The sequence below is a fragment of the Theropithecus gelada genome, chromosome 3, assembly GCF_003255815.1.
Source record: "Theropithecus gelada isolate Dixy chromosome 3, Tgel_1.0, whole genome shotgun sequence".
Taxonomy (NCBI): Eukaryota; Metazoa; Chordata; class Mammalia; order Primates; family Cercopithecidae; genus Theropithecus; species Theropithecus gelada.
Genome location: NC_037670.1, coordinates 153883171 through 153908916, shown reverse-complemented (window position 1 = coordinate 153908916; position 25746 = coordinate 153883171). Strand labels below are relative to the sequence as shown.

The 25746-nt window shown below is 46.3% G+C and overlaps 1 protein-coding gene across 1 annotated transcript; it reads right to left on the bottom strand.

The window, feature by feature from the left end:
* Positions 1-3432: 3432 nt before the first annotated feature.
* Positions 3433-15832, bottom strand: SMKR1 (small lysine rich protein 1). Its single transcript, XM_025380317.1, has 2 exons — positions 15487-15832; positions 3433-4115 (listed from the first exon to the last, which is right to left on the bottom strand). Exons 1-2 carry the CDS (start codon positions 15487-15489, stop codon positions 3921-3923), a joined length of 198 nt encoding a protein of 65 aa, XP_025236102.1. The 5' UTR covers positions 15490-15832; the 3' UTR covers positions 3433-3920.
* Positions 15833-25746: the final 9914 nt, after the last annotated feature.

Below are 25746 nucleotides of genomic sequence, written 5' to 3'. Positions count from 1 at the left end.
CCGCCTCAGCCTCCCAAAGTGCTGGGATTACAGGCATGAGCTACCAGCTGCCCAGCTAATTTTTGTATTTTTAGTAGAGACAGGATTTCACCATGTTGGCCAGGCTGGTCTCAAACTCCTGGTTTCAAGTGATCTGCCTGCCTCCGCCTCAGGTATTTCTTTATAGCAATGCAAAATGACCCAATACACTGTGCCTTTCACAAGCTCCTCTTTGAATCTTTAAAAGCAGCAAGAATCAGGATTCTTGCCAATTTGGGTTTAGGGGAAATAAAAACAGCAGGGTTCAAGGATATATTTTATCATCAGATATCCTCCAGATGTCCTCTAGAGGTCTTAATCCCACCCTCCTCTTAATCACCTTCATAAATTGCATCATGAATGTACTTTTTTTTTTTTTTGAGGCGGAGTCTCGCTCTGTCGCCCAGGCTGGAGTGCAGTGGCCGGATCTCAGCTCACTGCAAGCTCTGCCTCCCGGGTTTACGCCATTCTCCTGCCTCAGCCTCCCGAGTAGCTGGGAATACAGGCGCCCGCCACCTCGCCTGGCTAGTTTTTTGCATTTTTTAGTACAGACGGGGTTTCACTGTGTTAGCCAGGATGGTCTCGATCTCCTGACCTCGTGATCCGCCTGTCTTGGCCTCCCAAAGTGCTGGGATTACAGGCTTGAGTCACCGCGCCTGGCCCATGAAGGTACTTTATCAAAGTTGAAATAGAAACTTAGTTGCCCTCTGTTAATCTGGGTAGTAGCCTTCTTGACCAGACTGGAAGCTCATTGAGAGTAAGTGTATTAGTCTGTTCTCATGCTGCTGATAAAGACATACCCAAGACTGGGTAACTTATAAAGAAAAAGAGGTTTAATGGACTCACAGTTCCACATGGCTGGGGAGGCCTCACAATCACAGTGGAAGGTGAAAGGCACATCTCACATGGCCACGGCAGCAGACAAAACAGAAAGAGAGCCAAGTGAAAGGGGAAGCCCTTATCAAACCATCAGATCTCGTGAGACTTACTCACTACCATGAGAACAGTATGGGGAAAACCACTCCCATGATTCAATTATCTCCCACCGAACCCTCTCATGATACGTGGAAATTATGGGAGCTACAATTCAATATCAGATTTGGCTGGGGACACAGCTAAATCGTATCAGTAGGGATCAGTAGGATAGACATACCAGTACTATCCTTGTCTTCGTGCCAAGCATAATAGATGCTCAATTAATGTATTGAAATAGCTTTTGTTGAAAAAAGTTTTAAGTTCAGTGTTTCACTAAAATAAAAATAATTTCTCAAAAAGTAAAATGCATCATAACCTTTATATAGTGTGTAATGTTTATAACTTGATGTATATGTGGTAACACTAGAACATGGCTATTAGAACCCAAAATTTCTTACGGCGTCTCTCAGAACCCCAGAGCTCCAACGAGCACGATACTGAGACAGCCTCAACCAGTCTGCTAAACTGGGGGTGAGCCTTGAGTCACGGTGCCCCAGCCAGTCAGACCAGTGCTTCCCCCATTCCAGCACCACAGTCCTGGCTCATCATTTCATCATCTCAAAAGAGAAGAGCATGGCCGCTTTCAAACCTTGTTAGCCTGTAAATGCCTGGATCTGTGCTGCAGGTGAGCAGCATTTCAAGTCGTCTGCAGTAAAATCTATGTTGCTGGCAATAGTTGTTATCCTGACTTCTCTTCCCCAAGCCCTATTCTCTGTAACAGAGATGTGTTGTGAAATGCTGTCACTTAAGTCTTGCTTCTCCCTTTCTTTCCCTTGGCAGCACCTGACCAATGGAAGCCTTGCAGGTGCGGGCAGTCAGGGATCAAAAGGAAGCTCTGCAGGTGCCTTCTCCCCAACCTTCCAATAACCAACTGCTCAAATAGAAGCTCCTGAACCCAGGTGAGGCAGGAAAGGACGTTATACATCCTACAGGTTCGGATTCCACAAGCCTCTTAGCTTCTGGGTAGGCAGCATTAACTGGAGCGGTGGCTCTCTACCTGTGTGGCTGGGCAGCAGCAGCATAACCTGCCAACGTACTGGAAACACAAATCCCTGAGCCCATCCTTTCTGCGGGGGTAGGGCCCAGCAATCTGCACTTAGCCAAGTGTTCCAGGTGACCGAGAGGCACGCTCAAGTGTGAGAACTGCTGCACTGGAGTTAGGAGTTCAGCAGTCCCTAACAGGGTGGGAAGGTGCTCCCTGTTTCCAAAGCCAGAAAACAGAGAGCAGAGGAGACCTCCCTTCAGATTCACCCAAGTGAGGGCTCCTCTGGCAACTGGCCAAGGGCTTCTATGGAAACTGCACAGGTGGTGCAGGTAGACAATATTGTTCCCAACAGGCTGATGTGGGTCACGGACACCCCACTTCTCTGGCACAGAGATTCATGGAGCTTCCTTTTTTTCTCTGATGCATATGAAAGCCTGAGTCCTGAGTTGCAGCCTCCCTTAGCAAACCTCATGAATCCTTGCAATCCTCACAAGGCCACCTGCAGCATAATTATAATTCCAACAAACTAGAACATCCCCGGAGGTGCTGCCTAGAGTGTGTCAGCTTTGGGCTCAGAACGGTGAATGGAGACAACAGTGCAGGGGCTGGGGAGGGGCAGGAAGAGGCAGGAAGACAGAGCAGGAAGCAGGGATGGAGTGCTCAGGGAGTCAGAGACAGCGTCCACACTTACAGAACGCTGGCTTTCACATCTGGAGAATTCAGGCCTCTGGGCAGAGGAGAAAGAACTGCAGTTTCACCTCTTAGGCGTCTCCTTACAGGGCTAGGGAGATCCTAGAATATCAGCCGAATGCCCGGGGCAAGTGCCTGGCACCAATTCTATAACTCCGGGCCAGCCAAGTTTAACAAAGTATGCAGAAGGTGGGAAGAAATAGAGTGTGGAGGGGAGGCGAGAGAAGAGTCAGGTGAAAGGGAAAAAAGAGGGATGGCCGGGTGTGATGGCTCTCACCTGTAATTCAGCACTTTGGGAGGCCGAGGTGAGTACAGTGGCTCATGCCTGTAATCCCAGCATTTTGGGAGACTGAGGCGAGCAGATCACCTGAGGTCAGGAGTTCGGGACCAGCCTGGCCAACATGGTGAACCCCTGTCTCTACTAAAAATTAAAAAATTAGCCGGGCCTGATGGTGTGCGCCTGTAATCCCAGCTACTTGGGAGGCTGAGGCAGGAGAATCGCTTAAACCTAGGAGGCAGAGGTTGCAGTGAACTGAGATTTCGCCACTTCACTCCAGCCTGGGCAACAGAGCAAGACTCTGTCCGAAAAATAAAAGAAAAAAGAAAGGGATGGGCAGATTTGCCCCCTTTGCCCTGCACCCAGCCGTTTCGCAACTGTCAGCCGCTTCTCACCATCTGCTTGCAGGACTGGCAGGGTCAGAGCATTCGTGACCATCTTAGCATCCGCGGAGCCTGTGGCTAATTCAAATCAAACAGAGTCAGACTGCTGAGAAGAAAATTATAGAAACAAAGTATTTATTATTTTCCATTTAAAAAAAAAAGGAAATAGTGCCCAAGAGAGCAATGTTCCTAAGGAAACCCAGTGCTTTTTGCGGTGTCTTCTCTAAATGACAAACCCTCTTTGGCAAAAGAAAACAATTAATGCAACTAGAACTGCCTTTTGGGAGCAAAGTTTAATTCTGACCCAGAATTATAATAATTTCTGAAAGTTCTATTAATTTCACCACACTGTGTAGGAATTACTCAGGCTTTTCTCACCCTATAACTCCTAAAAAACCAAAGTGGCTAACCATATCTGGCATAACAGGAAGTAAGGTGCATTTCCCCATCATCAACCATCACAGAAAAGCACACTTAATTTGCATCTCAAGTGGTCTGGAGTAAAGTCTATGTTGCTGGCAATAGTTGTGTTACCCTGACTTCTCTTTCCCAAGCCCTGTTCTCTGTCACAGAGATGTGTTGTGAAATGCTGTCACTTGCTTCTCCCTTTCTTTCCTTTGGGAGCACCCGGCCAGTGGAAGCCTCGCAGGTGCAGGCAGTCAGCGACGTTGTGGGCGATATAGTAGAGGTTCAGCATGGCCGCGGGGCTGAGAATGTCCACTTCTGGCTTCTTCTGTTTCTTCCCATGAGATTTGCCCTGGCCTTTGCCTTTTTTCCCTTTAGCTGGCTTTCAAAGACAAATATAAATATGGGAGGAGGGAAGTTAGTTTTTGTTTTTTCTTTTTTTTGAGACAGGGTTTCACTGCCATCACCCAGCCTGGAGTGCAGTGACATGCTCTTGGCTCACTACAACCTCCACCTCCCGTGCTCAAGTGATCCTCCTGCCTTGGCCTCCCAAGTAGCTGGGATTACAGGTGTGCCCCACCACACCTGGCTAATTTTTGCACTTTTAGTAGAGACAGGGTTTCACCATGTTGGGTAGGCTGGTCTCAAATGCCTGGCCTCAAGTGATCTGCTCACCTCGGCCTCTCAAAGTGCTGGGATTACAGGTGTGAGTCATCGTGCCAGGCTGAGTTAGTTTTTATAAACTTGGTATCATTTTCAGTATTTCTGTATTGAACAAGGACAAAAAATTCCTAAAAGGAAATAAGTCAAAACAGCAGCCACAACAAACAGTTTGCATTGTCGTGTCTTCTCTAAATGACAAACCCCCTTTGGCAAAAGAAAACAATTAATGCAACTAGAACTGCCTTCTGAGAGCAGCTTAATTCCGACCCAGAATTATAATAATTTCTGAAAGTCACATGCAATCTAATTTGACAAATGTTTATTAGGCACCCTGATTAAAAGAGACCCAACCTAATGCAAGGTGTGGCCCTTGTTTGCATTCTTATTTGAACAAGCTGCAAAAAGAGGTCTTTGAGTTAATCAGGGAAATCTGATCATGTCAAGGAATTATTAGTAATTCTGTTAGGTCTGACAATGGCAGCAAATCACAGAAGAAAATGTTCACACGCTTCTGAAGTACACACTGAAATCTGCAGGGATGAAATCAAAGAAGGCCTGAGGTTTGCTGTAAAACACTGCAGCTCCCCCACTGCCCCCTACCCAGAAAAAACAGATAAAGTAAATGTGGCAAAGTCCTACTCATTTCTGAATCTGAGAAATGAATATGAGGATTTTACTTTACAATTCTATTTTCATTTATGTTTGGAAATTTTCATAATACACATTAAATTTAAAACAAGTTTGATAATCAGGATGCAAATATGTATGTTGGCACTTGTTTTACAAGTAGTCTCTACCTCATTAAGCAGTCATGAGGTTTAAATGAGACACAAATATAAGATACTTAGCACAGGCCAGGCGTGGTGGCTCATGCCTGTGACCCTAGCACTTTGGGAGGCGGAGGCGGGCGGATCACCTGAGGTCAGGAAGTTCAAGACCAGCCTGGCCAACAAGGTGAAACCCTGTCTCTACTAAAAATACAAAAACTAGCTGGGCGTGGTGGCACACATCTGTAATCCCAGCTACTCAGGAGGCTGAGGCAGGAGAATTGCCTGAACCCAGGAGCCGGAGGTTGCAGTGAGCCAAGATCATGCCACTGCATTCCAGCCTGGGGGCTAGAGTGAGACTCTGCCTCCCCCTCGCCCCCCCAAAAAAAAGACACTTAGCACCATGTCTGATGTGAGATAATTACTCAATAAATGATGATTGTCGTCACCTTCCTTTTTTTTGGAGAAAGGGTCTTGCTGTGTCACCCAGGCTGGAGTGCAGTGACACAAACTCAGCTTACCGTAACCCTGACCTTCCAGGCTCAAGCGATCCTCCCACCTTAGCCGCCCAAGTAGCTGGGATCACAGGCATGAGCCACCATTTCTGGCTAATTTTTCCTTTTTCTTTTTGGTAGAGACAGTCTCGCTATGTTGCCTAGGCTGGTCTTGAACTCCTGTCAAACAAGCCTCCCAGCTTGGCCTCCCAAAGTGCTGGGATTACAGGCTTGAGCCACTGTGACCCTGTGCCATCATCTCTAACACCACCAACACTCAAAGCTGTATTTCTTTTTTCTTTTTTTCTTTTTTTTGAGATGGAGTCTCACTCTGTCACCTGGGCTGGAGTGCAGTGGCGTGATCTCGGCTCACTGTAAGCTCTGACTCCCGGGTTCACACCATTCTCCTGCCTTAGCCTCCTGAGTAGCTGGGACTACAGGTGCCCGCCACCACGCCTGGCTAATTTTTTGTATTTTTTAGTAGAGATGGGGTTTCCCCATGTTAGCCAGGGTGGTCTCGATCTCCTGACCTCGTGATCCACCCACCTCGGCCTCCCAAAGTGCTGGGATTACGGGCGTGAGCCACCGCACCTGGCAGAGCTGTATTTCTAGGTATTACTCCTGCCTTCAAAATGGAAATGTAGGGGCTCAGTTAGGCTACCCAGCACACAGAAACCAGCGTCCACCAGGCTCGGTGTCTATTCTCTTTCCATGACTACCCCATAAGGTCAGTGTTCTCTGGGAAAATGAATGGATACCATCCTAATCTGGAAATACACTATTATACTTCAAGCTTGTCAACCTGTTTTTCATGGATTGTGCTTTTGTCATACCCAAGAAATCTTTGCCTAACCCAAGTAACAAACATCGTCTATATTTTCTTCTAGAAGTGTTATAGTTTTTGGTTTTACATTTATATTTGCTAGAGCTGCACAAAACTGAGTTGAACTTCTCTATGTCCTCTGACCCACACATACAGAAAATAGCAGATGGAAGTATACTATTAAAAAGTGTCTCCTGGGCCGGGCGCGGTGGCTCAAGCCTGTAATCCCAGCACTTTGGGAGGCCGAGACGGGCGGATCACGAGGTCAGGAGATCGAGACCATCCTGGCTAACACGGTGAAACCCCATCTCTACTAAAAATTACAAAAAACTAGCCGGGCGAGGTGGCGGGTGCCTGTAGTCCCAGCTACTCGGGAGGCTGAGGCAGGAGAATGGCGTGAACCCGGGAGGCGGAGCTTGCAGTGAGCCAAGATCTGGCCACTGCACTCCAGCCTGGGTGACAGAGCAAGACTCCGTCTCAAAAAAAAAAAAAAAAAAAAAAAAAAAGTGTCTCCTGTAGGCAAGGGAGAGAGAGGAAGGTATAAATGTTCAAGGACATCTGCAAGGGTAACCATTTATATAAAATAGGTATCCTATTCACAGCATTGCAGTCGAAAAATATCCCAAGTTAAACAAAAAGGAACATGGTTCATGTGTTAAAACTACTAAAATAGGCTGGGCATGGTGGCTCACACCTGTAATCCCAGCACTTTGAGAAGCTGAAGCAGGTGGACCATGAGGTCAGGAGTTCGAGATCAACCTGGCCAACATGGTGAAACCTCATCCCTACTAAAAATACAAAAATTAGCCAGGCATGGTGGCGCACACCTGTAACCCCAGCTACTCAGGAGGCTGAGGCAGGAAAATTGCTTGAACCCGGGAGGTGGAGGTTGCAGTGAGTCGAGATCGCACCACTGCCCTCCAGCCTGGTGACAGAGACTCCATCTAAAAAAAAAAAAACCTACTAAAACACATTTTTGCTAGGTGAAATGGAGTACATTCCTAGATACAAAACCCAGTAATGAAAATGAGACATATCTTGCAATGCAGAATCCACACGAAAATCCTATGTACCTGCGTTCTCCTGGTAAAATAACCCCATCAAGTATGGGAGGTACATTTTCCCAGAAACTCTGAAAGACTTTGGGTCTTGATTTATTTCCTCTTTTTTCCTTTCTTTTCTTTTCTCTTCTCTTTTCTCTTTCTTTCCCTCCCTTCCTCCCTTCCTCCCTTCCTTCCTTCCCTTTCTTTTTTTAACTGCATTCTCCTGGTAAAACCACCCCATCAGGTATGGGATGTACAATTTACCAGAAACTCTGAAAGACTTTAGGTTTTGATTTCTTTTCTTTTCTTTTCTTTCTTTCTCTCTCTCTCACTCTCCTTCTTTCCCTCCCTCCCCCTTCCTTCCCTCCCTCCCCTCCCCTCCCTCCCTCCCTCCCTCCCTTCCTTCCTTCCTTCCTTCCTTCCTTCCTTCCCTCCCTCCCTCCCTCCCTTTCTTCTTTTAACTGCATTCTCCTGGTAAAACAACCCCATCAGGTATGGGATGTACATTTTACCAGAAACTCTGAGAGACTTTGGGTCTTGATTTTCTTTCTCTCTTTCTCTCTCTCTCTCTCTCTCTCTCTCTATCTCCTTCTCTTTCTTTCCCTTCCTTTTTTTTTTTTTTTTTTTTTTTTGAGATGGAGTCTTGCTCTTGTTGCCCAGGCTGGAGTACAATGGCATGATCTTGGCTTACTGCAACCTCTGCCTCCCAGGTTCAAGCAATTCTCCTGCCTCAGCCTCCCGAATAGCTGGCATTACAGATGCCTGCCACCAAGCCTGGCTAATTTTTGTATTTTTAGTAGAGATGGGGTTTCATCATGTTGGCCAGGCTGGTCTTGAACTCCTGACCACATGATCTGCCTGCCTCGGCCTCCCAAAGTGCTGGGATTATAGGCATGAGCCACCGCACCTGGCCTGGGTCTTCGTTTCTTTATGACCTTGTACTTTTTTGCATGCCAACCACACTTGACTCAATGTGTTTTAATCTTTAAAATGGTTTGGGACCTAAAATTCACATAAGAGTTTGACATTTTTATTTGAAGTTCTCATCTTATTGTACAAAAATGGCAAACTGATTCTAAAATTCATATGGAAATGCAAAGGATGTGAGATAAAGGTTTGACATTATTTTAAAAGTTCTCATCTTTTTGTGGAAGATTCCAAAATTCACATGGAAAAGTGAAGGACTTATAAAAAAGAACCAGCTGTGTGCAATGGCTCACGCCTATAATCCTCACACTTTAGGAGACTGAGGTAGGTGGATCACCTGAGGTCAGGAGTTTGAGACCAGTCTGGCCACTATAGTGAAACCTGGTCTCTACCAAAAAATCCAAAAATTAGCCGACTGTGGTGGCAGGCACCCGTAATTTCAGTTACTCAGGAGGCTGAGGCAGGAGAATCGCTTGAACCCGGAAGGCAGAGGTTGCAGTGAGCCGAGAATGCACCACTGCACTCTAGCCTGGGTGACAGAGCAAGATCCTGTCTCAAAAAAGAAAGAAAAAGAAAAGAACAAAATTGGCGGACTAATACTACCTTATTTTAAGAATTATTATAAAGCTACCATAACAAGATGGTGTGATAGTGGTGTCAAGAAAGGTAACTAGAACAATGGGACAGAATAAAGTCCAGAAATAGATCCACACGTATTTGATCAACTAATTTTCAACAAAGGTATTGGTGGAGCAAAGATAATCTTGTCCAACATGTGGTGCTGGAATAATGAATATCCATTTGCAAAAAAAGGAACCTCAACCCATGGTTTTACCATATGTAAAAATCAACTCAAAATAGATAATAGAATTAAATATAAAACCAAAAACTGTAACACTTCTACAAGAAAATAGAGAAGACTTTTGCTACCTTGGATTATTAGGCAAATGTTTCACAACTCAAGAAAACAACTTGATAAACTCACCATCAACATTTAAAGCTTTTGCTCTTCAAAAGGTATTATTAAGACAATGAAAAGCCAAGCATCAAACTGGTGGAAATATCTGCCAATCATAAATCTCATAAAGGCCTATATGGAGAACAGAGGACCCTGAAAACACAATAGTAAGAAAACCACTTAATAAAACATGTTCAAAGGTTGAATAGACCCTTCCCCAAAAAAGATATACAGATGGCAAATAAGCACATGAAAAGATACTCAACGTTAAGTCATTAGTGAAATGCAATGAAAACCAGGAGACACCACCACATACCTTTTGGACTGGCTCAAGTCAAAAAGACTGATCCTACCAAGTATTGGTGAAGATGTAAAGAAACTGAAACTCTCATACACTGCTGATGGAAATCTAAAATGACAGAACCACTTTGAAAAACAGTCTGCAGTCTCTATAAAAAGTTAAACACATGTCTACCATATGACCCAGTCCATTCCACTCCTAAGGTGGAAATAAAAGCATATGTTCACTCAAGGACTTTTACATGAATGTTCATAGTAGCTTTATTTGTAATAGCTAAAAACTGGAAACAGGCCAAGTGCAGGGGCTCATGCCTGTCATCTCAGCACTTTGGGAGGCCAAGGTAGAAAGATCACTTGAGCCCAGAAGTTCAAGATCAGCCCCGGCAACAAAATGGGACCCCATACCTATATTAAAAAAAAAAAAAAAATTGGCCGGGTGCGGTGGCTCACGCCTGTAATCCCAGCACTTTGGGAGGCCGAGGCGGGTGGATCATGAGGTCAGGAGATCGAGACCATCCTGGCTAACACGGTGAAATCCCATCTCTACTAAAAATACAAAAAATTAGCCAGGAGTGGTGGTGGGCAGCTGTAGCCCCAGCCACTCGGGAGGCTGAGGCAGGAGAATGGCATGAACCCAGGAGGCAGAGCTTGCAGTGAGCCAAGATCACACCACTGCACTCCAGTCTGGGAGACAGAGCAAGACTCTGTCGAAAACAAACAAACAAACAAACAAATAAACAAACACAAAATAAAAAAATTAGGTGTGGTGGTCCCAGTTAAGGTGGGAGGATCATCTGAGCCCAGGGAAGTCAAGGCTGCAGTGAGCCACGATCATGTCACTTCATTCCAGCCTGGGTGACAAAATGAGATCCTGAGAAAGGAAAGAAAGAAAGAAAAAGAAAAAGAAAGAAAGCAAGAGAGAGAGAGAGAAGGAAAGAAGGAAAGAAGGAAAAGGAAGGAGAGAGAGAGAAAAGGAAAGGAAAGGAAAAGAAAAGGAAGGAAGGAGAGAGAGAAAGAAAAGAAAAGGAAGGAAGGAGAGAGAGAGAGAGAAAAGGAAGGAAGGAAAGAAGGAAGGAAGGAAGGAAGGAAGGAAGGAAGGAAGGAAGGAAGGAAGGAAGGAAGGAAGGAAGGAAGGAAGGAAGGAAGGAAGGGCAACCCAAAAGCCCATCAGCAGGTGAATGGATAGACCATGGTTTAACCACACAACGGAATGCTACTCAGCACTAAAAAGGAATAATTACTGATACATGATACAACATGGATAAATTTCCAAATAATTACTCAAGTAAGAAAAGTCAGTAAAATAAAAAAAAAACTATAATGTATGACTGCATATATATAAAATCTTAGAAACTATAAACTAATCTAGAGAGAGGGCAGACTAGTCATTGCCTGGGAAGGTTGGGAAGGAGTAGGGGTACAGAGAGGGGCAAGAGAGAAAAGTAGATTACAAAAAAAATGGGTGATGGCTGTGTTTACAATCTTGATTGTGGTGATGGCTTAATGAATGAACACATTTGCCAAACTTATCAAAATGTGCATTTTATTTTTATTTATTTATTTTTTGAAACAGGTTTCACTCTGTTGCCCAGGCTCACTACAGCCTCGATGTCCCAGGCTCAAGAGATCCTCCCACGTCAGCCTCCTGAGTAACTGGGACTACAGATTTGCGCTACCACGCCGAACTAATTTTTTCTTTTTCTTTTGTTTTTTTTTTTTTTGAGATGGAGTCTTGCTCTGTCTCCCAGGCTGGAGTGCAGTGGTGCGATCTCGGCTCACTGCAAGCTCCACCTCCCGGGTTCACGCCATTCTCCTGCCTCAGCCTCCCCAGCAGCTGGGACTACAGGCGCCCACCACCGCGCCTGGCTAATATTTTTGTATTTTTAGTAGGGACGGGGTTTCACCATGTTCGCCAGGATGGTCTCGATCTCCTGACCTCGTGATCCACCTGCCTCGGCCTCCCGAAGTGCTGGGATTACAGGTGTGAGCCACCGCACCCGGCCCCAACTAATTTTTTCTACTTTTTGTAGAGATGAGGGTCTCACTATGTTGCCCAAGCAGGTCTTGAACTCCTGAGCTCAAGCTATCCTCTCGCCTCAGCCTCCCAAAATACTGGGTTTACAGGCATGAGCCACCATGTCCAAAGTATGCATTTTAAACATGTAAAATGTATTGTATATACATTCCACCTCAATAAATCTGTTAAGAAATTATTATATGGGAGTGTTTGTTTCTGGGCCCATCCATTCCTTGGGTTGAATCAATACAACTTTGTGGCTCTTGGCTGTTCCTGGTCTCAGAACATGCAGCTCCCAACTTAAAACCCTCTAAACTCCTTAAGGAAGACCACTTGACTCCAGCCACACTGGACTTTCTTCTAGTTCCCAACACTCCGAGCTTCTCCCTGTGCAACGCTTGTTCTTCCTGCAGACCTTCTAATTGAAAGGGCAGAATTTGTTGCTTCTCTTTATGCTAGCCTCTGCTCAAATATCACCTCTTTAGAAAAACCTCCCTGACGGGCCGGGCATGGTGGCTCACAGTGGCTCAGCATTTTGGGAGGCTGAGGCAGGTGGATCACCTGAGGTCAGGAGTTCAAGACCGGCCTGGACAACATGGTGAAATCCCGTCTTTACTAAAAATACAAAAAAATTAGCCAGGCATGGTGGCGGATGCCTATAATCCCAGCTACTCAGGAGGCTGAGGCAGGAGAATTGCTTGAACCTGGGAGGCGGAGGTTGCAGTGAACCGAGATTGTGCCATTGCACTCCAGCCTGGGCGACAAGAGCAAAACTCTGTCTCAAAAAAAAAAAAAAAAAAAGAAAGAAAAAAAAAAGAAAAAGAAAAAGTAAAAAGAAAAACCTCCCTGACACCATGTCTATACTCTGTCTATAACTGGAGTTACCATATAATTTATTGTCCAAACCAAGATACTTCAACAAATATAAACAAACATAAACTGAGACTGTCCCAGGCTAGGGACAGGGGGTAGGTACAGTGGTCTGTCTTTTTTTTTTTTTTTTTTTTTTTGAGACGGAGTCTCGCTCTGTCGCCCAGGCTGGAGTGCAGTGGCCGGATCTCAGCTCACTGCAAGCTCCGCCTCCCGGGTTCCCGCCATTCTCCTGCCTCAGCCTCCCGAGTAGCTGGGACCACAGGCGCCGCCACCACGCCCGGCTAGTTTTTTGTATTTTTTGGTAGAGACGGGGTTTCACCGTGTTAGCCAGGATGGTCTCGATCTCCTGACCTCGTGATCCGCCCGCCTCGGCCTCCCGAAGTGCTGTGATTACAGGCGTGAGCCACCGCGCCCGGCACAGTGGTCTGTCTTTAACAGTCTCCCAACAACCCCGGTAGAGTCACTGTCCATCTCCTTACCCGCAGCACTTTTCACTAGTTAATAGTAACTGTTTATGTTTATTGTTTGTTTCCCTCACCAGAGATTCTGTCTGTAAATTTACCACTGAATTCCCCAGCCTACACCAATATCTGCCGCACTGCAAGGATGCACAAATATCTGCTGAGTGAATGAATACATCGCAACTGAGATGCAATGCAAGAACAGAATTTAGAAAGCAAATGTGGATTTCTGCTTTTCTGAATTTTAAGATGTATTTAACAAAGTATTTAACAAAATACTTTAACAAAATTCAAGAAGTATTTAACAAAAATCTACTGTGCAGCAGGCCCTGTATTAGATGAGGAACAAAAGATATCTCACGATGCTTACAGTTCAGTGAGGTCTGAGAAAGACACTAGTCACCTAATCACAAACACATTTACTCACAATCCATGCTGTGAAGAATGGCCCTATTGGCCAGGTGTGGTGATTCACACCTGTAATCCCAGCACTCTGGGAGGCCGAGGTGGGTGGATCACTTGTACCCAGTTTGAGACCAGCCTGGGAAAGATGGTGAAATCCTGTCTCTACAAAAATTTAAAAAATTAGCCGGGTTCGGTAGCACACACCTGTAGTCCCTGATACTCGGGAGGCTGAGGTGGGAGGACCCCTTGAGCCCAGGAATTCAAGGCCAAAGTGAGCTACGTATGATGCCATCGCACTCCAGCCTGGGCAACAAAGCAAGACCCTATCTCTAAAAAAATAAATAAAAACAAAGAAATTAATAAAGGCCCTATAATGCCTATAACACATGGCATTATAATAGCACAGGATGGGCAAGGGCTGACCTAGTCTGGGACGTCAAAGGAAGGGTTCCCTAAGAGTGGCCTGTGGGCTGAAGGTAGGTAATTCCAAGGCCAACAGCCTACGCAAAGGCTCTGAGGCCGGAGAGAAGGTGCACAAAGAGACCGAAACCCAAAAAAGGCCAACATGGCCAGCCCACAGGCAATCAAGGGGGCCAGTGAGAACAGCTGAGGCAGGAAAGGTAGGCAAGGTTCCGCTCTGCAGGCTCTGTGCACTAATGTGTTTGACTTTCATTCAAGGAGCATGAATTAACTGGCATTTGCTTAAATGGCTATGTACAGCTTTCTGCCTCAGTTCCCTGGGCCCTGAAAGAAATGGCAATTGGCTGGGCACAGTGGCTCACGCCTGTAATCCCAGCACTTTGAGAAGCCAAGGCGGGAGGATCCCTTGAGCCCAGGCGTTTGAGACCAGCCTGGGCAACCTGGCGAAACCCTGTCTCTACTAAAAATACAAAAATTAGCTGGGCATGGTGGTGCTTGCCTACGGTCCCAGCTACTTGGGAGGCTGAGGTGGGAGGATCACTTGAGCCCCAGAGGACGAGGCTGCAGTTAGCTGTGATCACACCATTGTACTCCAGCCTGTGTGACAAAGCAAGACCCTGTCTCAAAAAAAAAAAAAAAAAAAAAAAAAAGGCAATAGCAACCATGGAATGACTCTCAACTTAAACCAAGAAATTTTTACTTAACCCTTTTACAGCAAACAAACTGGAAATAACACAGAAACTTAATGATTTCTACACCAGAGTCTAATGGGGAGTAAGGCTTTCCAAGGAAAAACACGCAAAGCACCAGAGGTGAGGTGCAAATGGCTGTGGGCGCTGAAGGAGCGATGGGGAAGCAGGAGGCACGGTCCTTCTGAGCCAAATCTCAAAGAAAATGGATCAAGACAGGGAAGGCGCAAGAGGCTTCCAGAAGAATGCGGGTTTAGTGTGGGATGCGGGGTTTTGTTTGTATGTTGTTGTTTAGCAGAGAAGATATGGCAGAGAAAGCTCGAGGTTGAGGCCCCTTTAGCAAGGGCTCCGTGCGCCCAGCTCAAGCGTGCAGTACTTAGTTTAGCAGACAATGGTGCCTCCCTAAGGACTTGGGGCAGGGCCTGGAAAGTCACAGCCCTTCTGGAAAGAGCAGCGAAGGTGGGAAGGAGGTCGCAAGTGACTGGATGAGAGCGGAGAACAGGAATGCTGCTGACAGCAAGGTGGTGGCACGAGGGCTCACTCTCTGCTTCCTGAATCTGCAGAGCAGCGGAGAATCCCGCGCGGGGACCCAGGGTGGCGACGGCAGCTAAGAGCCCGGACCCATCACTGTGGGCGTAGGCATGGCCTGGCGCCCTGAGTACCACCCTCCCTTTATTTCCCACATCAACCGTCTGGGTGTGAGGGCTGCTCAACAGGGCCACGACCTAAAACCCGGAAAGAGGGCTCGCCTGACTCCGCGGCTGCTGCTCCCCTTGTCCCTCCATCTTTTTGCCAAGCGTTGAGGTCGCCCCCAGGGAGAGGCGGTGACCTCGGCGCCCGCGCCTCTCCGGGACAGCCTAGGGCTCCACGGCGCGCGCCCGGGCCCCCGGTACTTTAGGGAGACGGGGATTACCATGGCGATTCTTAGCCGAGCAGGCAGGCGTGGTGGACTCCCGATCCCGAAGCCCTTAGTATCCACCGGGGCCGCTGCTCCAGAGCCCGTTCCCCTAGCGCCCCCGGACCCCTCTCCGCCCTCCTCAGGGAACCGCCGCGGGCCCGGCCTCACTACGCCTCCCCGCCACGCCTCGCTCGGAGGAGCGCGGCCGGCTCAGGGAGCAGCCCGCCGCGGAGCCGCCTGGACGCGAGGTGCCTGCTTGTCCCACGCGGCCCCTAGGCCGCAGCAGCTGTGGGCGCTGGGCCGGCGTGCGCCTTGAGGGCGGGGCCGCGCGCACAATCGCCGGGCGTGGGGCAGGGCCTCGCCGTGGTAACCGTTGCCAGGGCAACACTGCCGCGCGCGGAGGGTGGGAAGAGCTGGGTTCCCTGGCCGCGCGCGCGGGCTGGGCCTTCACCAAGCACGAGGCCGACCACGGCCTCCAGCACCCGGAACCCCGGTTTGGCGCTGTGGCGTCTGGGTTTGGGCTGTCGGAGCAGCGGGCGCGGGGCGAAGGGGCGGGCGCGGGCGACTCTCCCACTGGGGTGGCGCTGGCGTGAGAGCACAGGCTAGGCGGCTCACGCAGCCGACCTGGGAGAAATCATCGGAGAACCTCTTTTGGAAAACGAGCATAAGGACTATGACGGTAAAGGGAGAATATCATGGGAAATGTTTGCAAAAGAGCCAGGTAAACAGAGTAAGAGCCCGAGAGACTAAAGGGGTGGGGAGGGAGTTCATGTGCAAGTAGGACTGGGCAAGAAAGGTACAGTAGGTACAGTTCCGCCTCACTCCCCGCAGGGGAAGGCTACACTTTGGGTGGTACGACTCATTCTTTTCTATGACTTGTCATTCCTTTTTTTTTTTTTTTCCAACCGAGTCTCTCTCAGTCGCCCAGGTTGGAGTGCAGTGGCACGATGTCGGTTCACTGCAACCTCTGCCTCCCAAGTTCAAGCCATTCTCCTGCCTCAGCCTCCTGAGTGACTGGGATTGCAGATGCGTACCACCATGCCCGGCTAATTTTTGTGTTTTTAGTAGAGACGGGGTTTCGCCATGTTGGTCACGCTGGCCTCGAACTCCTGACCTCAGGCGATCCGCCCGCCTCAGCCTTCCAAAGTGCTGAGATTACAGACGTGAGCCACCGCGCCCGGCCTGTCAATGCTTTTTATTCAACAGTTATTGAGCATCTGCCACGTGCCTGACACTCTTCCAGGCCCTGGAAATTGAGCTCTGAATGAGGCAAAGTCCTTGTTCTTTTAAGCGGTGATTTGGGGGAGGTGGTCGAGGCTGAAATGGAGGGCCTGGCAGACATTAAAAGTGATAGGGACAGTATGGCATATTGCATTAAATTGATGTGACCGCTGGGTGCTCTTTTAGATTGCTGACTGAGGAAGGCCTCTCTGAGGAGGTGACCTTAAAACACATCTGGATGACAAGGAGCAGTCAATTATGCCAAAATTAGGGAGAGGAGGAGGAGGCAAGACCAGGAAGCAGGAGTAGGGTCCTGGAAGGCTCTGCAAGGATGAGGTGTTTTGTTTTTTTCTCCTGAAAGACGAACTGGCTCCCAAAGAGGAGTGTTTATGTTCTAGGTTCTCTTACATATGCTTTCCCTAACCCTTCATTAACAAAGCAAACCCAACTTCCAACTACTTTTAATATGTCTGTGAGTTTTTCTTATGAGTCCATATGCCCTGGATATGGCAAATTCTCCTACCCTCCACCTGCAGTTTCTTCTCTGCTTGCCCTGTCTTCATCCCTGGATGGAGCCGGCCCACCCCAGCTGCTTACACTTCTCTGGGTTATCTCAGCTCTCCCAAGGTTACCCCTATGGGATCACTCCCAAATCTGTTCCATTCCTGCTTTTCCTGAGCTCCAGATCAGAGATCCAGAGCCTTGCCACAAGGGTTTTTTTGTTTGTTTGTTTTTTGTTGTTGTTGTTTTTTTGTTTTTTGTTTTTTTTGAGATGGAGTCTTGCTCTGTTGCCCAGGCTGGAGTGCAATGGCACGATCTCTGCTCACTGCAATCTCCGCCCCCTGGGTTCAAGCAATTCTCCTGCCTCAGCCTCCCAAGTAGCTGGGATTACAAGCATGTGCTCTTACGCCCGACTAATTTTTGTATTTTTAGTAGAGATAGGGACCAGGCTGGTCTCGAACTCTTGACCTCAGGTGATCCGCCTGCCTCGGCCTCCCACTGGGATAAAAGGCGTGAGCCACTGCACCGGACTCCTGCTACAAGTTTTAAAACTCAGCTGTCTTGAAAGTAGATCAGTGGTTGAGGTGTGCCATGGGTGGGGGAGGATTGACTCTGCAGTGCGCTAAGAGGAAAATTCCGGAGCGATGGAAATACTCTCCATCCTGATTGTGGCGGTAGTTACACAGGTGCAGGGCTGGCTGCATCATTTGCATGGCTCAGTGCAAAATGAAAACAGGAAGAAGCAGGGAAAAGTGCCACTAAAGGTACTAAATTAGAACGCTTTCCTTTTCTCTGCAGTCTCTATCAACCTGTTATGCTGTTTTTATTTACTGTTTAATGTGTTTCCTTGGGTACGGGAACACTCCCCTTCCTAGCTGTCTTCCCATAGCAGATGGGTGACCCTTGAGGGATTGCACCTTCTGTGCCAGGATGTGCTCGGTGTCATGACTGTGGTGGACGGGACACTCGCATGTCTCACTCTGAATGTGCTGGGATACTGCCATGCCCTGCGCTAGATGGGGGTGGGGGTGGGGTAGGGTGAGGGTGGAGATTGGGGGTGGTGGGGGGTGACAAGAGGTGAGACTCAGCAGGAGCTAAGGCACCAACCCCCTTCCCCCAACATGCTCCATTTTCCATTTTCCCTTCGGATTTCATTGACAAAACATAAATTCAAAGGTAAAATTACTAAGAAATTTTCACACTGTGAAACTCAGAGCATTAAACCCCAAGCATGTGGCCCTTCTAAGAGTAGAACTTGGCCAGGCGTGGTGGCTCACGCCTGTAATCCCAGCATTTTGAGAGGCTGAGGCGGTTGGATCATCTGCAGTCAGGAGTTCACGACCAGCCTGACCAACACGGTGAAACCCTGTCTCTACTAAAAAATACAAAAATTAGCCAGGTATGGTAGTGGGCACCTGTAATCCCAGCTACTTGGGAGGCTGAGGCAGGAGAATTGCTTGAACCTGGGAGGCGGAGGTTGCAGTGAGCCGAGATTGCACCACTGCACTCCAGCCTGGGTGACAGAGCAAGACTCCTTCTCAAAAAAAAAAAAAAAAAAAAAAAAAAAAAGAGTAGGACTTTGTGTGACCACTGGGGTCAAATAGCCCATGAACCTGGCCCTGCACAAGTATATACATTTGTCAGAATTAATTAAATTATATACTTCAAATTAGTACAGTTTACAATATATGAATTATACCTTGATAAAGTTGATTTTGAAACTTCAACTCTTAGGAACCTTACCCTGCCGCATCTAAAATCAAACCTGGCTGGGTGTGGTGGCTCACACCTGCATTACTAGCACTTTGGGAGGCTGAGGCAGGTGGATCGCTTGAACTCAGGAGTTCGAGACCAGCCTGGGCAACATGGTGAAACCCCATCTATGGAAAAAAAAATACAAAATTTACTGCGCATGGTGGCATACATCTGTGGTCCTAGCTACTTGGGAGGCTGAGGTGGGAAGATCGCTTGAGTCCAGGAAGTCAAGATTGCAGTGAACTGCAATCGCACCACTGCATTCCAGCCTGGGCGACAGAGCAAGACCCTGCCTCTAAATAAATAAAGTCAAACACTTCAAACACTTCTTATAGCAAAGGTGCATCTCCTTCTGTTTGGATGATAGCCTCAGCAACCATCTAGGTACCCACGCTAGGAACTGGTCACCTTTGATCCCTCTCTCTCCTTATGTCTAGAACACTCTCATCTGTACCTACTTGAGGCTACCTCCTGACTTTTTTTTTTTTTTTTTAGACGGAGTTTTGCTCTTTCACCCAGACTGAAGTGAAGTGGTGCGATCTCGGCTCACTGCAGCCACTGCCCCCGCACCGGGTTCAAGCGATTCACCTGCCTCAGCCTCCAGAGTAGCTGGGATTACATGTGTGTGCTACCAAGCCTGGTTACTTTTTGTGTTTTTAGTAGAGACAGGGTTTCACCATGTTGGCCAGGCTGGTCTTGAACTCCTAACCTCAGGTGATCTGCCCACCTTGGCCTCCCAAAGTGCTAAGATTACAGGTGTGAACCACTGCTCCCAGCTGACTTTCTTTTTTTTTTTTATTTTTATTTTTTCTTTAATAGAGATAGGGTCTCCCTATATTTCCCAGGCTGGTCTCAAACTCCTGGGCTCAAGGGATCCTCTTGCCTCAGCCTCTGAAAGTGCTCAGATTATAGGCATGAGCCACCACACCTGACCCTCACGTTCTTAAGTCTGTGGATGGTGCCACCTGCTCCCAATCACCCCGCTGCAAGCCATTCAGTGCACCCTCCTGCACTGCTTGCCAAGCCCTGTCCCTCTGGGGGACCGCCCTTCCCCACCCTGCTCTTCCTCAGATCACCACCCTGCTCAGGCCTGTGCTGTCTCTGGCCTGGGCTGCTATAGAAGTCTCCTGACCAGCCCTGCTCCCTCCTTAGGCTTCTGCACTCCATCTGGTATTCTTTCTAAAGCACAGATTTAATCATGTCTCACCCATTTTCAAAAACTGTTGATGACTATTTCCTACAAAGCACTCCTTGGTATGGTATGAATATGTGTAGTCTTTCCGAATCTTGCCTCCATCTGCTTGTCTAGTTTTACTTACCCTTGCTGGCCCCTCATGCCTGGTTTTGGCCACTCTCCTCTGTCTCTGGGATTTGTGGTGCTCCATGCCTCCCAGCCTCTACTTATATGGTCCCCTTTAGCTGAAGTGTTTTCTCCTCCTTGCTTATCATCAGAAGCCTGTTCAACCTTCAAGGCCCAGCACAAACTGGGAGCTCATTAATCACTGGCAACACTTTGTGCCTATTAAACTCAGCCTCAGCCTCTGGCATTGCACGAATCTGAACTTCAGTTAGAGAGAGGTTTCCTTGTCTCCTCCACAGTGAGCAGCCTCCTTTAGCCTCCTCATTGTATGCCACAGCAGTAAGATAGATGTTAATGGAATAATTTTCGTGGTCCATTGGGAAGTATTATTGCCTTTATTCTGCCAAGCCCAGAGACTTCATTCTCATTGACCTCTGAGCCTAAGTGAAGGCTGCTAGCCTCCCCTCCTCCTTTAAGTCCCCCACTTGTTTCTGAGGCATACATTCTGCTCCTTGCTCATCCCGGCCTATATCGTCATTACGTGCCTATCTGCTTCCTGCTGCACTCCAAGTGGGGGATGATCTCAAAGCCCACTCCTCAGCCCTGTGCGCTTCTCCCTCAGTGTCCCCTCCCCTGCTGGCTCAGGGAGTCACGTCAGTGCCTACCACTCTCATGATCACACAGTCTCTGTGGTGAAAAATGGCTGCCCTCTGAGCTCTGGTCCTCAGCCCCCATCATTCCCTGCACTTTGGGCATCTCCCCTCGTCCTGCCTTGTCCGGTCCCCACTGGCTGCACCGTTCTCCCAGGCTCCTGCCTTTCATCTCCTCTAGCTCATCTTCATCCATCTAGAATGATAAGTTCATTGGTCAGGCCTAGGTGTCCTTTGGAAATGCTCTTGTATCAATCCCTCCCTTGATATCCATATCATTTCATCCTTTTCTCACTGCAAATTGTAGCTAACACTGAAGGGGCGTTTGCACACATATTGCATTTTCACTCACTATAACCAGTGTGGTCGTTTCCATTATGTTCTCCACTTTGTACACGAGGTCAGAAAGTGAGTAACTTTCCCAGGTTCACAGTCAGAGTCAAAGCCAGCTCTGTCTGCCTGTCAAGCCTGTGCTGTTAACCACTATAATTATTCAGGAAGGTGCCCTGGACTTGAGGCCAGAAAATGTGAGTTCACATCTTGGCCTCACTACTTATTAGTTGGGCAATTCTCTGAGCTTCGCTTTTTCCCCTTAGGTTGCTGTGAAAGCAATATGATAGAATAACTGTGAAAGTACTATGTGAATTAATTATTATTATTATTAATTTATTTTGAGACAGCGTCTTGCTCTGTTGCCCAGGCTGGAGTACAGTGATACAATCATAGCTCACTGCAGCCTCGAATTCCTGGGCTCAAGTGATCCTCCCACCTGACCCTCCCCAGTAGCTGGGACCACAGGCTAGCACCACCAAGCCAGGCTAATTTTTTTTATTTTTAATTTTTTGTAGAGACAGGGTCTCCCTGCGTTGCTCAGTCTGGTCTCAAACTCCTGAGCTCAAGTGATCCTCCCTTGGCCCCCCAAAGTGCTAGAATTACAGGCATGATTCACTGTGCCCGGCCTGCTATGTAAATTTAAAGTGTTTCCAAGAAGCCTTGCTTTAAAAGATATAAAGCACAAGCAAGCATGTTTTGCCAGTGGACAGGCAGGATATAAAATGAATGGTTTAGTGATGATTGAAACAATTTCAGTGGCAGGACTGTTTTCTATCAACCAAATGGATCTTCAGCCTTTACACGGAAGAAAGCCTTAGCATTGACCTGCAGGGAGGTAAGGAGGGCTGCTGAGGTGTGTGGCTGGATGGTAGACTTTGTTATAGCACATATTTCAGATTCTTGCTAGTATCAGAACATCATTGATTATATATGCATTTGTCTTAAATGCCAGTTTACTTAAGAATCACTCAGTGTTTAGGACCTTAGATGTTTATTCCACAAGAACTGAGCAAATCTTCCTGTGTAAAGTGGAAGAAGATGTTAAATTTAGATAACTATTCATTCTCACATCAGAATAGCACTAGTTAATTTTATCTATTTATGAATACACATCCTTATGTCTTCTTTATAAATAGTAATGCTAACTGTGCTGTTCTTTTTAAAAATTACCAGAATTGAAGCATGCATTCTTAGAAAATCCAAACTTAGAATATTCTATCACTATCTTTCTTAGAAGTTACACTTAAAAATTCTTATTTCCTCTTTTCTACTCTGGTGGCATCTTCTTTCCATCTTTGCTTTATTTTTTTCTTTCTCTTTTTCTTTCTATTTCATTAAGTGCAATAGTATATCACTGGATTCATTTCATGATAGCCCCACCCTTGGTAGCCCTTATATTAAATAAGAAGTTACAGAAAAAATAAACCGCTCTTTGTAGGTAATTTCCTCTGGTCACCCACTAGAGTCCTAGCAGTGAGAATGCAAGACGTTGGGATGCAAGGCCAGCTGGGGCAGACTTAGGAGAGGAGTCATCCATATCCAGGGCAGAGGTCAGCAAACTCTGTGAAGGGCCAGAGAGTAAAAATTTTAGACTTTGTGGGCCCTGTGTCCTCTTTTTTTCTTTGAGACAGAGTCTTGCTCTGTTACCCAGGCTGGAATGCAATGGCATGATCTCGGCTCACTGCAACTTCCGTCTCCTGGGTTCAAGCAATTCTCCTGCCTCAGTCTCCTGAGTAGCTGGGATTACAGGAGCCTGCCACCACGCCTGGCTAATTTTCATATTTTTAGTAGAGACGGGGTTTCACCATGTTGGCCAGGTTGGTCTTGAACTCCTGACCTCGTGATCCACCTGCCTCGGCCTCCCAAAGTGCTGGGATTTCAGGTGTGAGCCGCCTCACCCGGCCTTGTGTCCTCTTTTACAACTATTAAACTGTGCTGATGTAGCCTAAAAGCAGTTATAGGCTATGCACCGCATAACGGCATTTTGGTCAGTGGTGAACCACATATACAACAGTGGTCCTATGAGATTATAATGGGACTGAAAAACTCTCATCACCCTGTGGTGTCTTCATGATCCTGACCCTGTGAGGCCTCTAGATTAATGTATTTGTTTCTTAGTTTTTAACAAAAAAGTTTAAAAACTAAAAAAAAATTAAACATAGAGAAAGCTTAAGAGAATTAGGATATAAGGAAAGAAAATATTTTTGTACAGCTGCACAAAAATGTGTGTGTGTTTTAAGCTAAGTGTTATTACAGAAGAGTCAAAAAGTTTAAAAATGTTAAAAAGTGTATAAAGCAAGAAAGTTACAGTGAGCAAAGGTTAATTTGTTATTGAATTAAAAAATTTAAATACATTTAGTGTAGCTTAAGTGTAGAGTATTCATAAAGGCTACAGGAGTATGTAACAATGTCCTAGGCCTTCACCTTCACACACCACTCAATTTCAGCCCTGCAGTCTCCATTCATGGTAAGTGCCTTCTACAGGTCTACCATTTTTACTGTATTTTGCTTTATTTTTACTGTATTTTGCTTTATTTTTACTGTATCTTTTCTATGTTTAGATACACAAATACTCACTCTTGTGTTACAATTGCCTGCAGTCTTCAGTACAGTAACATGCTGTGCAGGTTTGTAGCCTAGGAGCCATAGGTTATACCATATAGTCCAGGTGTGCAGGAGGCCATACCATCTAGGTTTGTGTAAGTGCACTCTATGGTATTCGCACGAGGACGAAATTGCCTTATGATGCATTTCTCAGAAAGTATCCCCATCACTAAGCAATGCATGACCGTACAAACCACATGTAAACAAATTAGCACATCTGTGTTCATTTTCATGTGTCAGAACATATTTTTCTTCTTTGGATTTTTCCCATTTAAAAATGTAAAAATGTTTTCTTAGCTCATGGGCTGTATAAAAACTGGTAGTAGTCTAGAGTTGGCCCATGGGCTGTTAATTTGCCAATCCCTGATCTAGAGAGTTAAAATGCTATTTATTATTCTTGCTGGGGAATTGAGAGGGAGGGGAATGAGGTAGGAAAAATAATAGTAATTATTGGGCACTCATATTTAGTAAGCATTCTCCTAAGCACTATATATACAAATCATGTATACTCATTTAATACGACCATAGAAGGTAAGTAGGAATATTAGCCCCACTTTACAGATGGGGAGTCTGAAGCATACAGAGACTAAATCATCTGTCGCATATCACACAGCTAATAGAGGCAGAGCGTGATACAATAGCTCACCAAGTTGGGTCTAGCACCCTCTATCTGAGCCATTATGCTGTACTGCCTTTCTGGGTAAAATATTATCTTCTGGCAAAGACATATTTTCACAGGCATCCACATGGAAGATCTTTGTCCTGCCAGTTCCATTAAGCATTTGAACAAAAAGTTACAGAATGTTTGAAGTAATGTTTCCATTTGGAGGCACGGGGACAGATGGCACTGTCTTACTTAGTAAAGAAGTCACTTTCCCTGAAGGTGTTTGTGCAGAGGTGGGATGACTTTTGTAGTCTTGCGGTTCCCTAGAAAGACTTTGGTTATTTTCTTTTCTATAAAATAAAAGTAAAAATTTACAATTCTTGATTTTTGAAATTTAAATCTGGCTAATTACTAAAGGAGCAAACAGCCTGAATACCTCCCCATAGCACACTCGGGCACCGTCTCATTACATTTACAGGATTTGGGAGTCTGAATAACCAGAACTGCTGGAAGGAAATGATATGTCAGACTGTTTTGACCTATTGCTACAGGAACTGAGTGAATCTCCCTTAACCCCATCCCCACCGCAACACACACACACACACACACACACACACACACGCTACACACGATTCTTCCCCTCTATACCCTTCTTAGGTGAAACGTATTTGAAGGTGATGTTAGGGAAGACTTATTTATTAAGTAATTAAAATCATATATTATTAACTGAGTATATTAATTTATAGTCATATGAGAGAATGTTAATATGGAAAGATACCCAAGATGAATGGTAAAGACAAATATAGAACAGCATGTCTTGTGTTCCCAATTGTGTAAAAAACAATTTTGGTAGGGAGGAGATGGATGAGTATTGTGGAAGTTTTCTGAAAGGATAAAACAATATTGGTAGTCATTACTTCTGGGGAACGAGATAGGGATCTGGACGGGAGGAAATTACGTTTTTCATTGCGTACTCTTGTATCCTCTGAATTTTTAACCTGTATATTCTTAATTAAAATATCAATAAATACAGAAGTGTATTCTTCAACTGGATACCTGCTTCTTCATGGCATATCCCCTACCCAAGCCAGAAAATCTTTCTTTACTTGAATCTCCTTTGACTACATTTACAGTTGCAAACATTTTTCAATTAAAAATAACTTCTGGGACTTGCCTTACACTACTAATGATGACAGAGAGGGAGTAAGTGAATCAGTGTTGCTATTTGTTAGATTTTTGATGAGTGTTAGTGGGTAAAGTGGGTTGAATGGTGGCTCCAAAAAAGATTTTTACACATGTGAATCCCA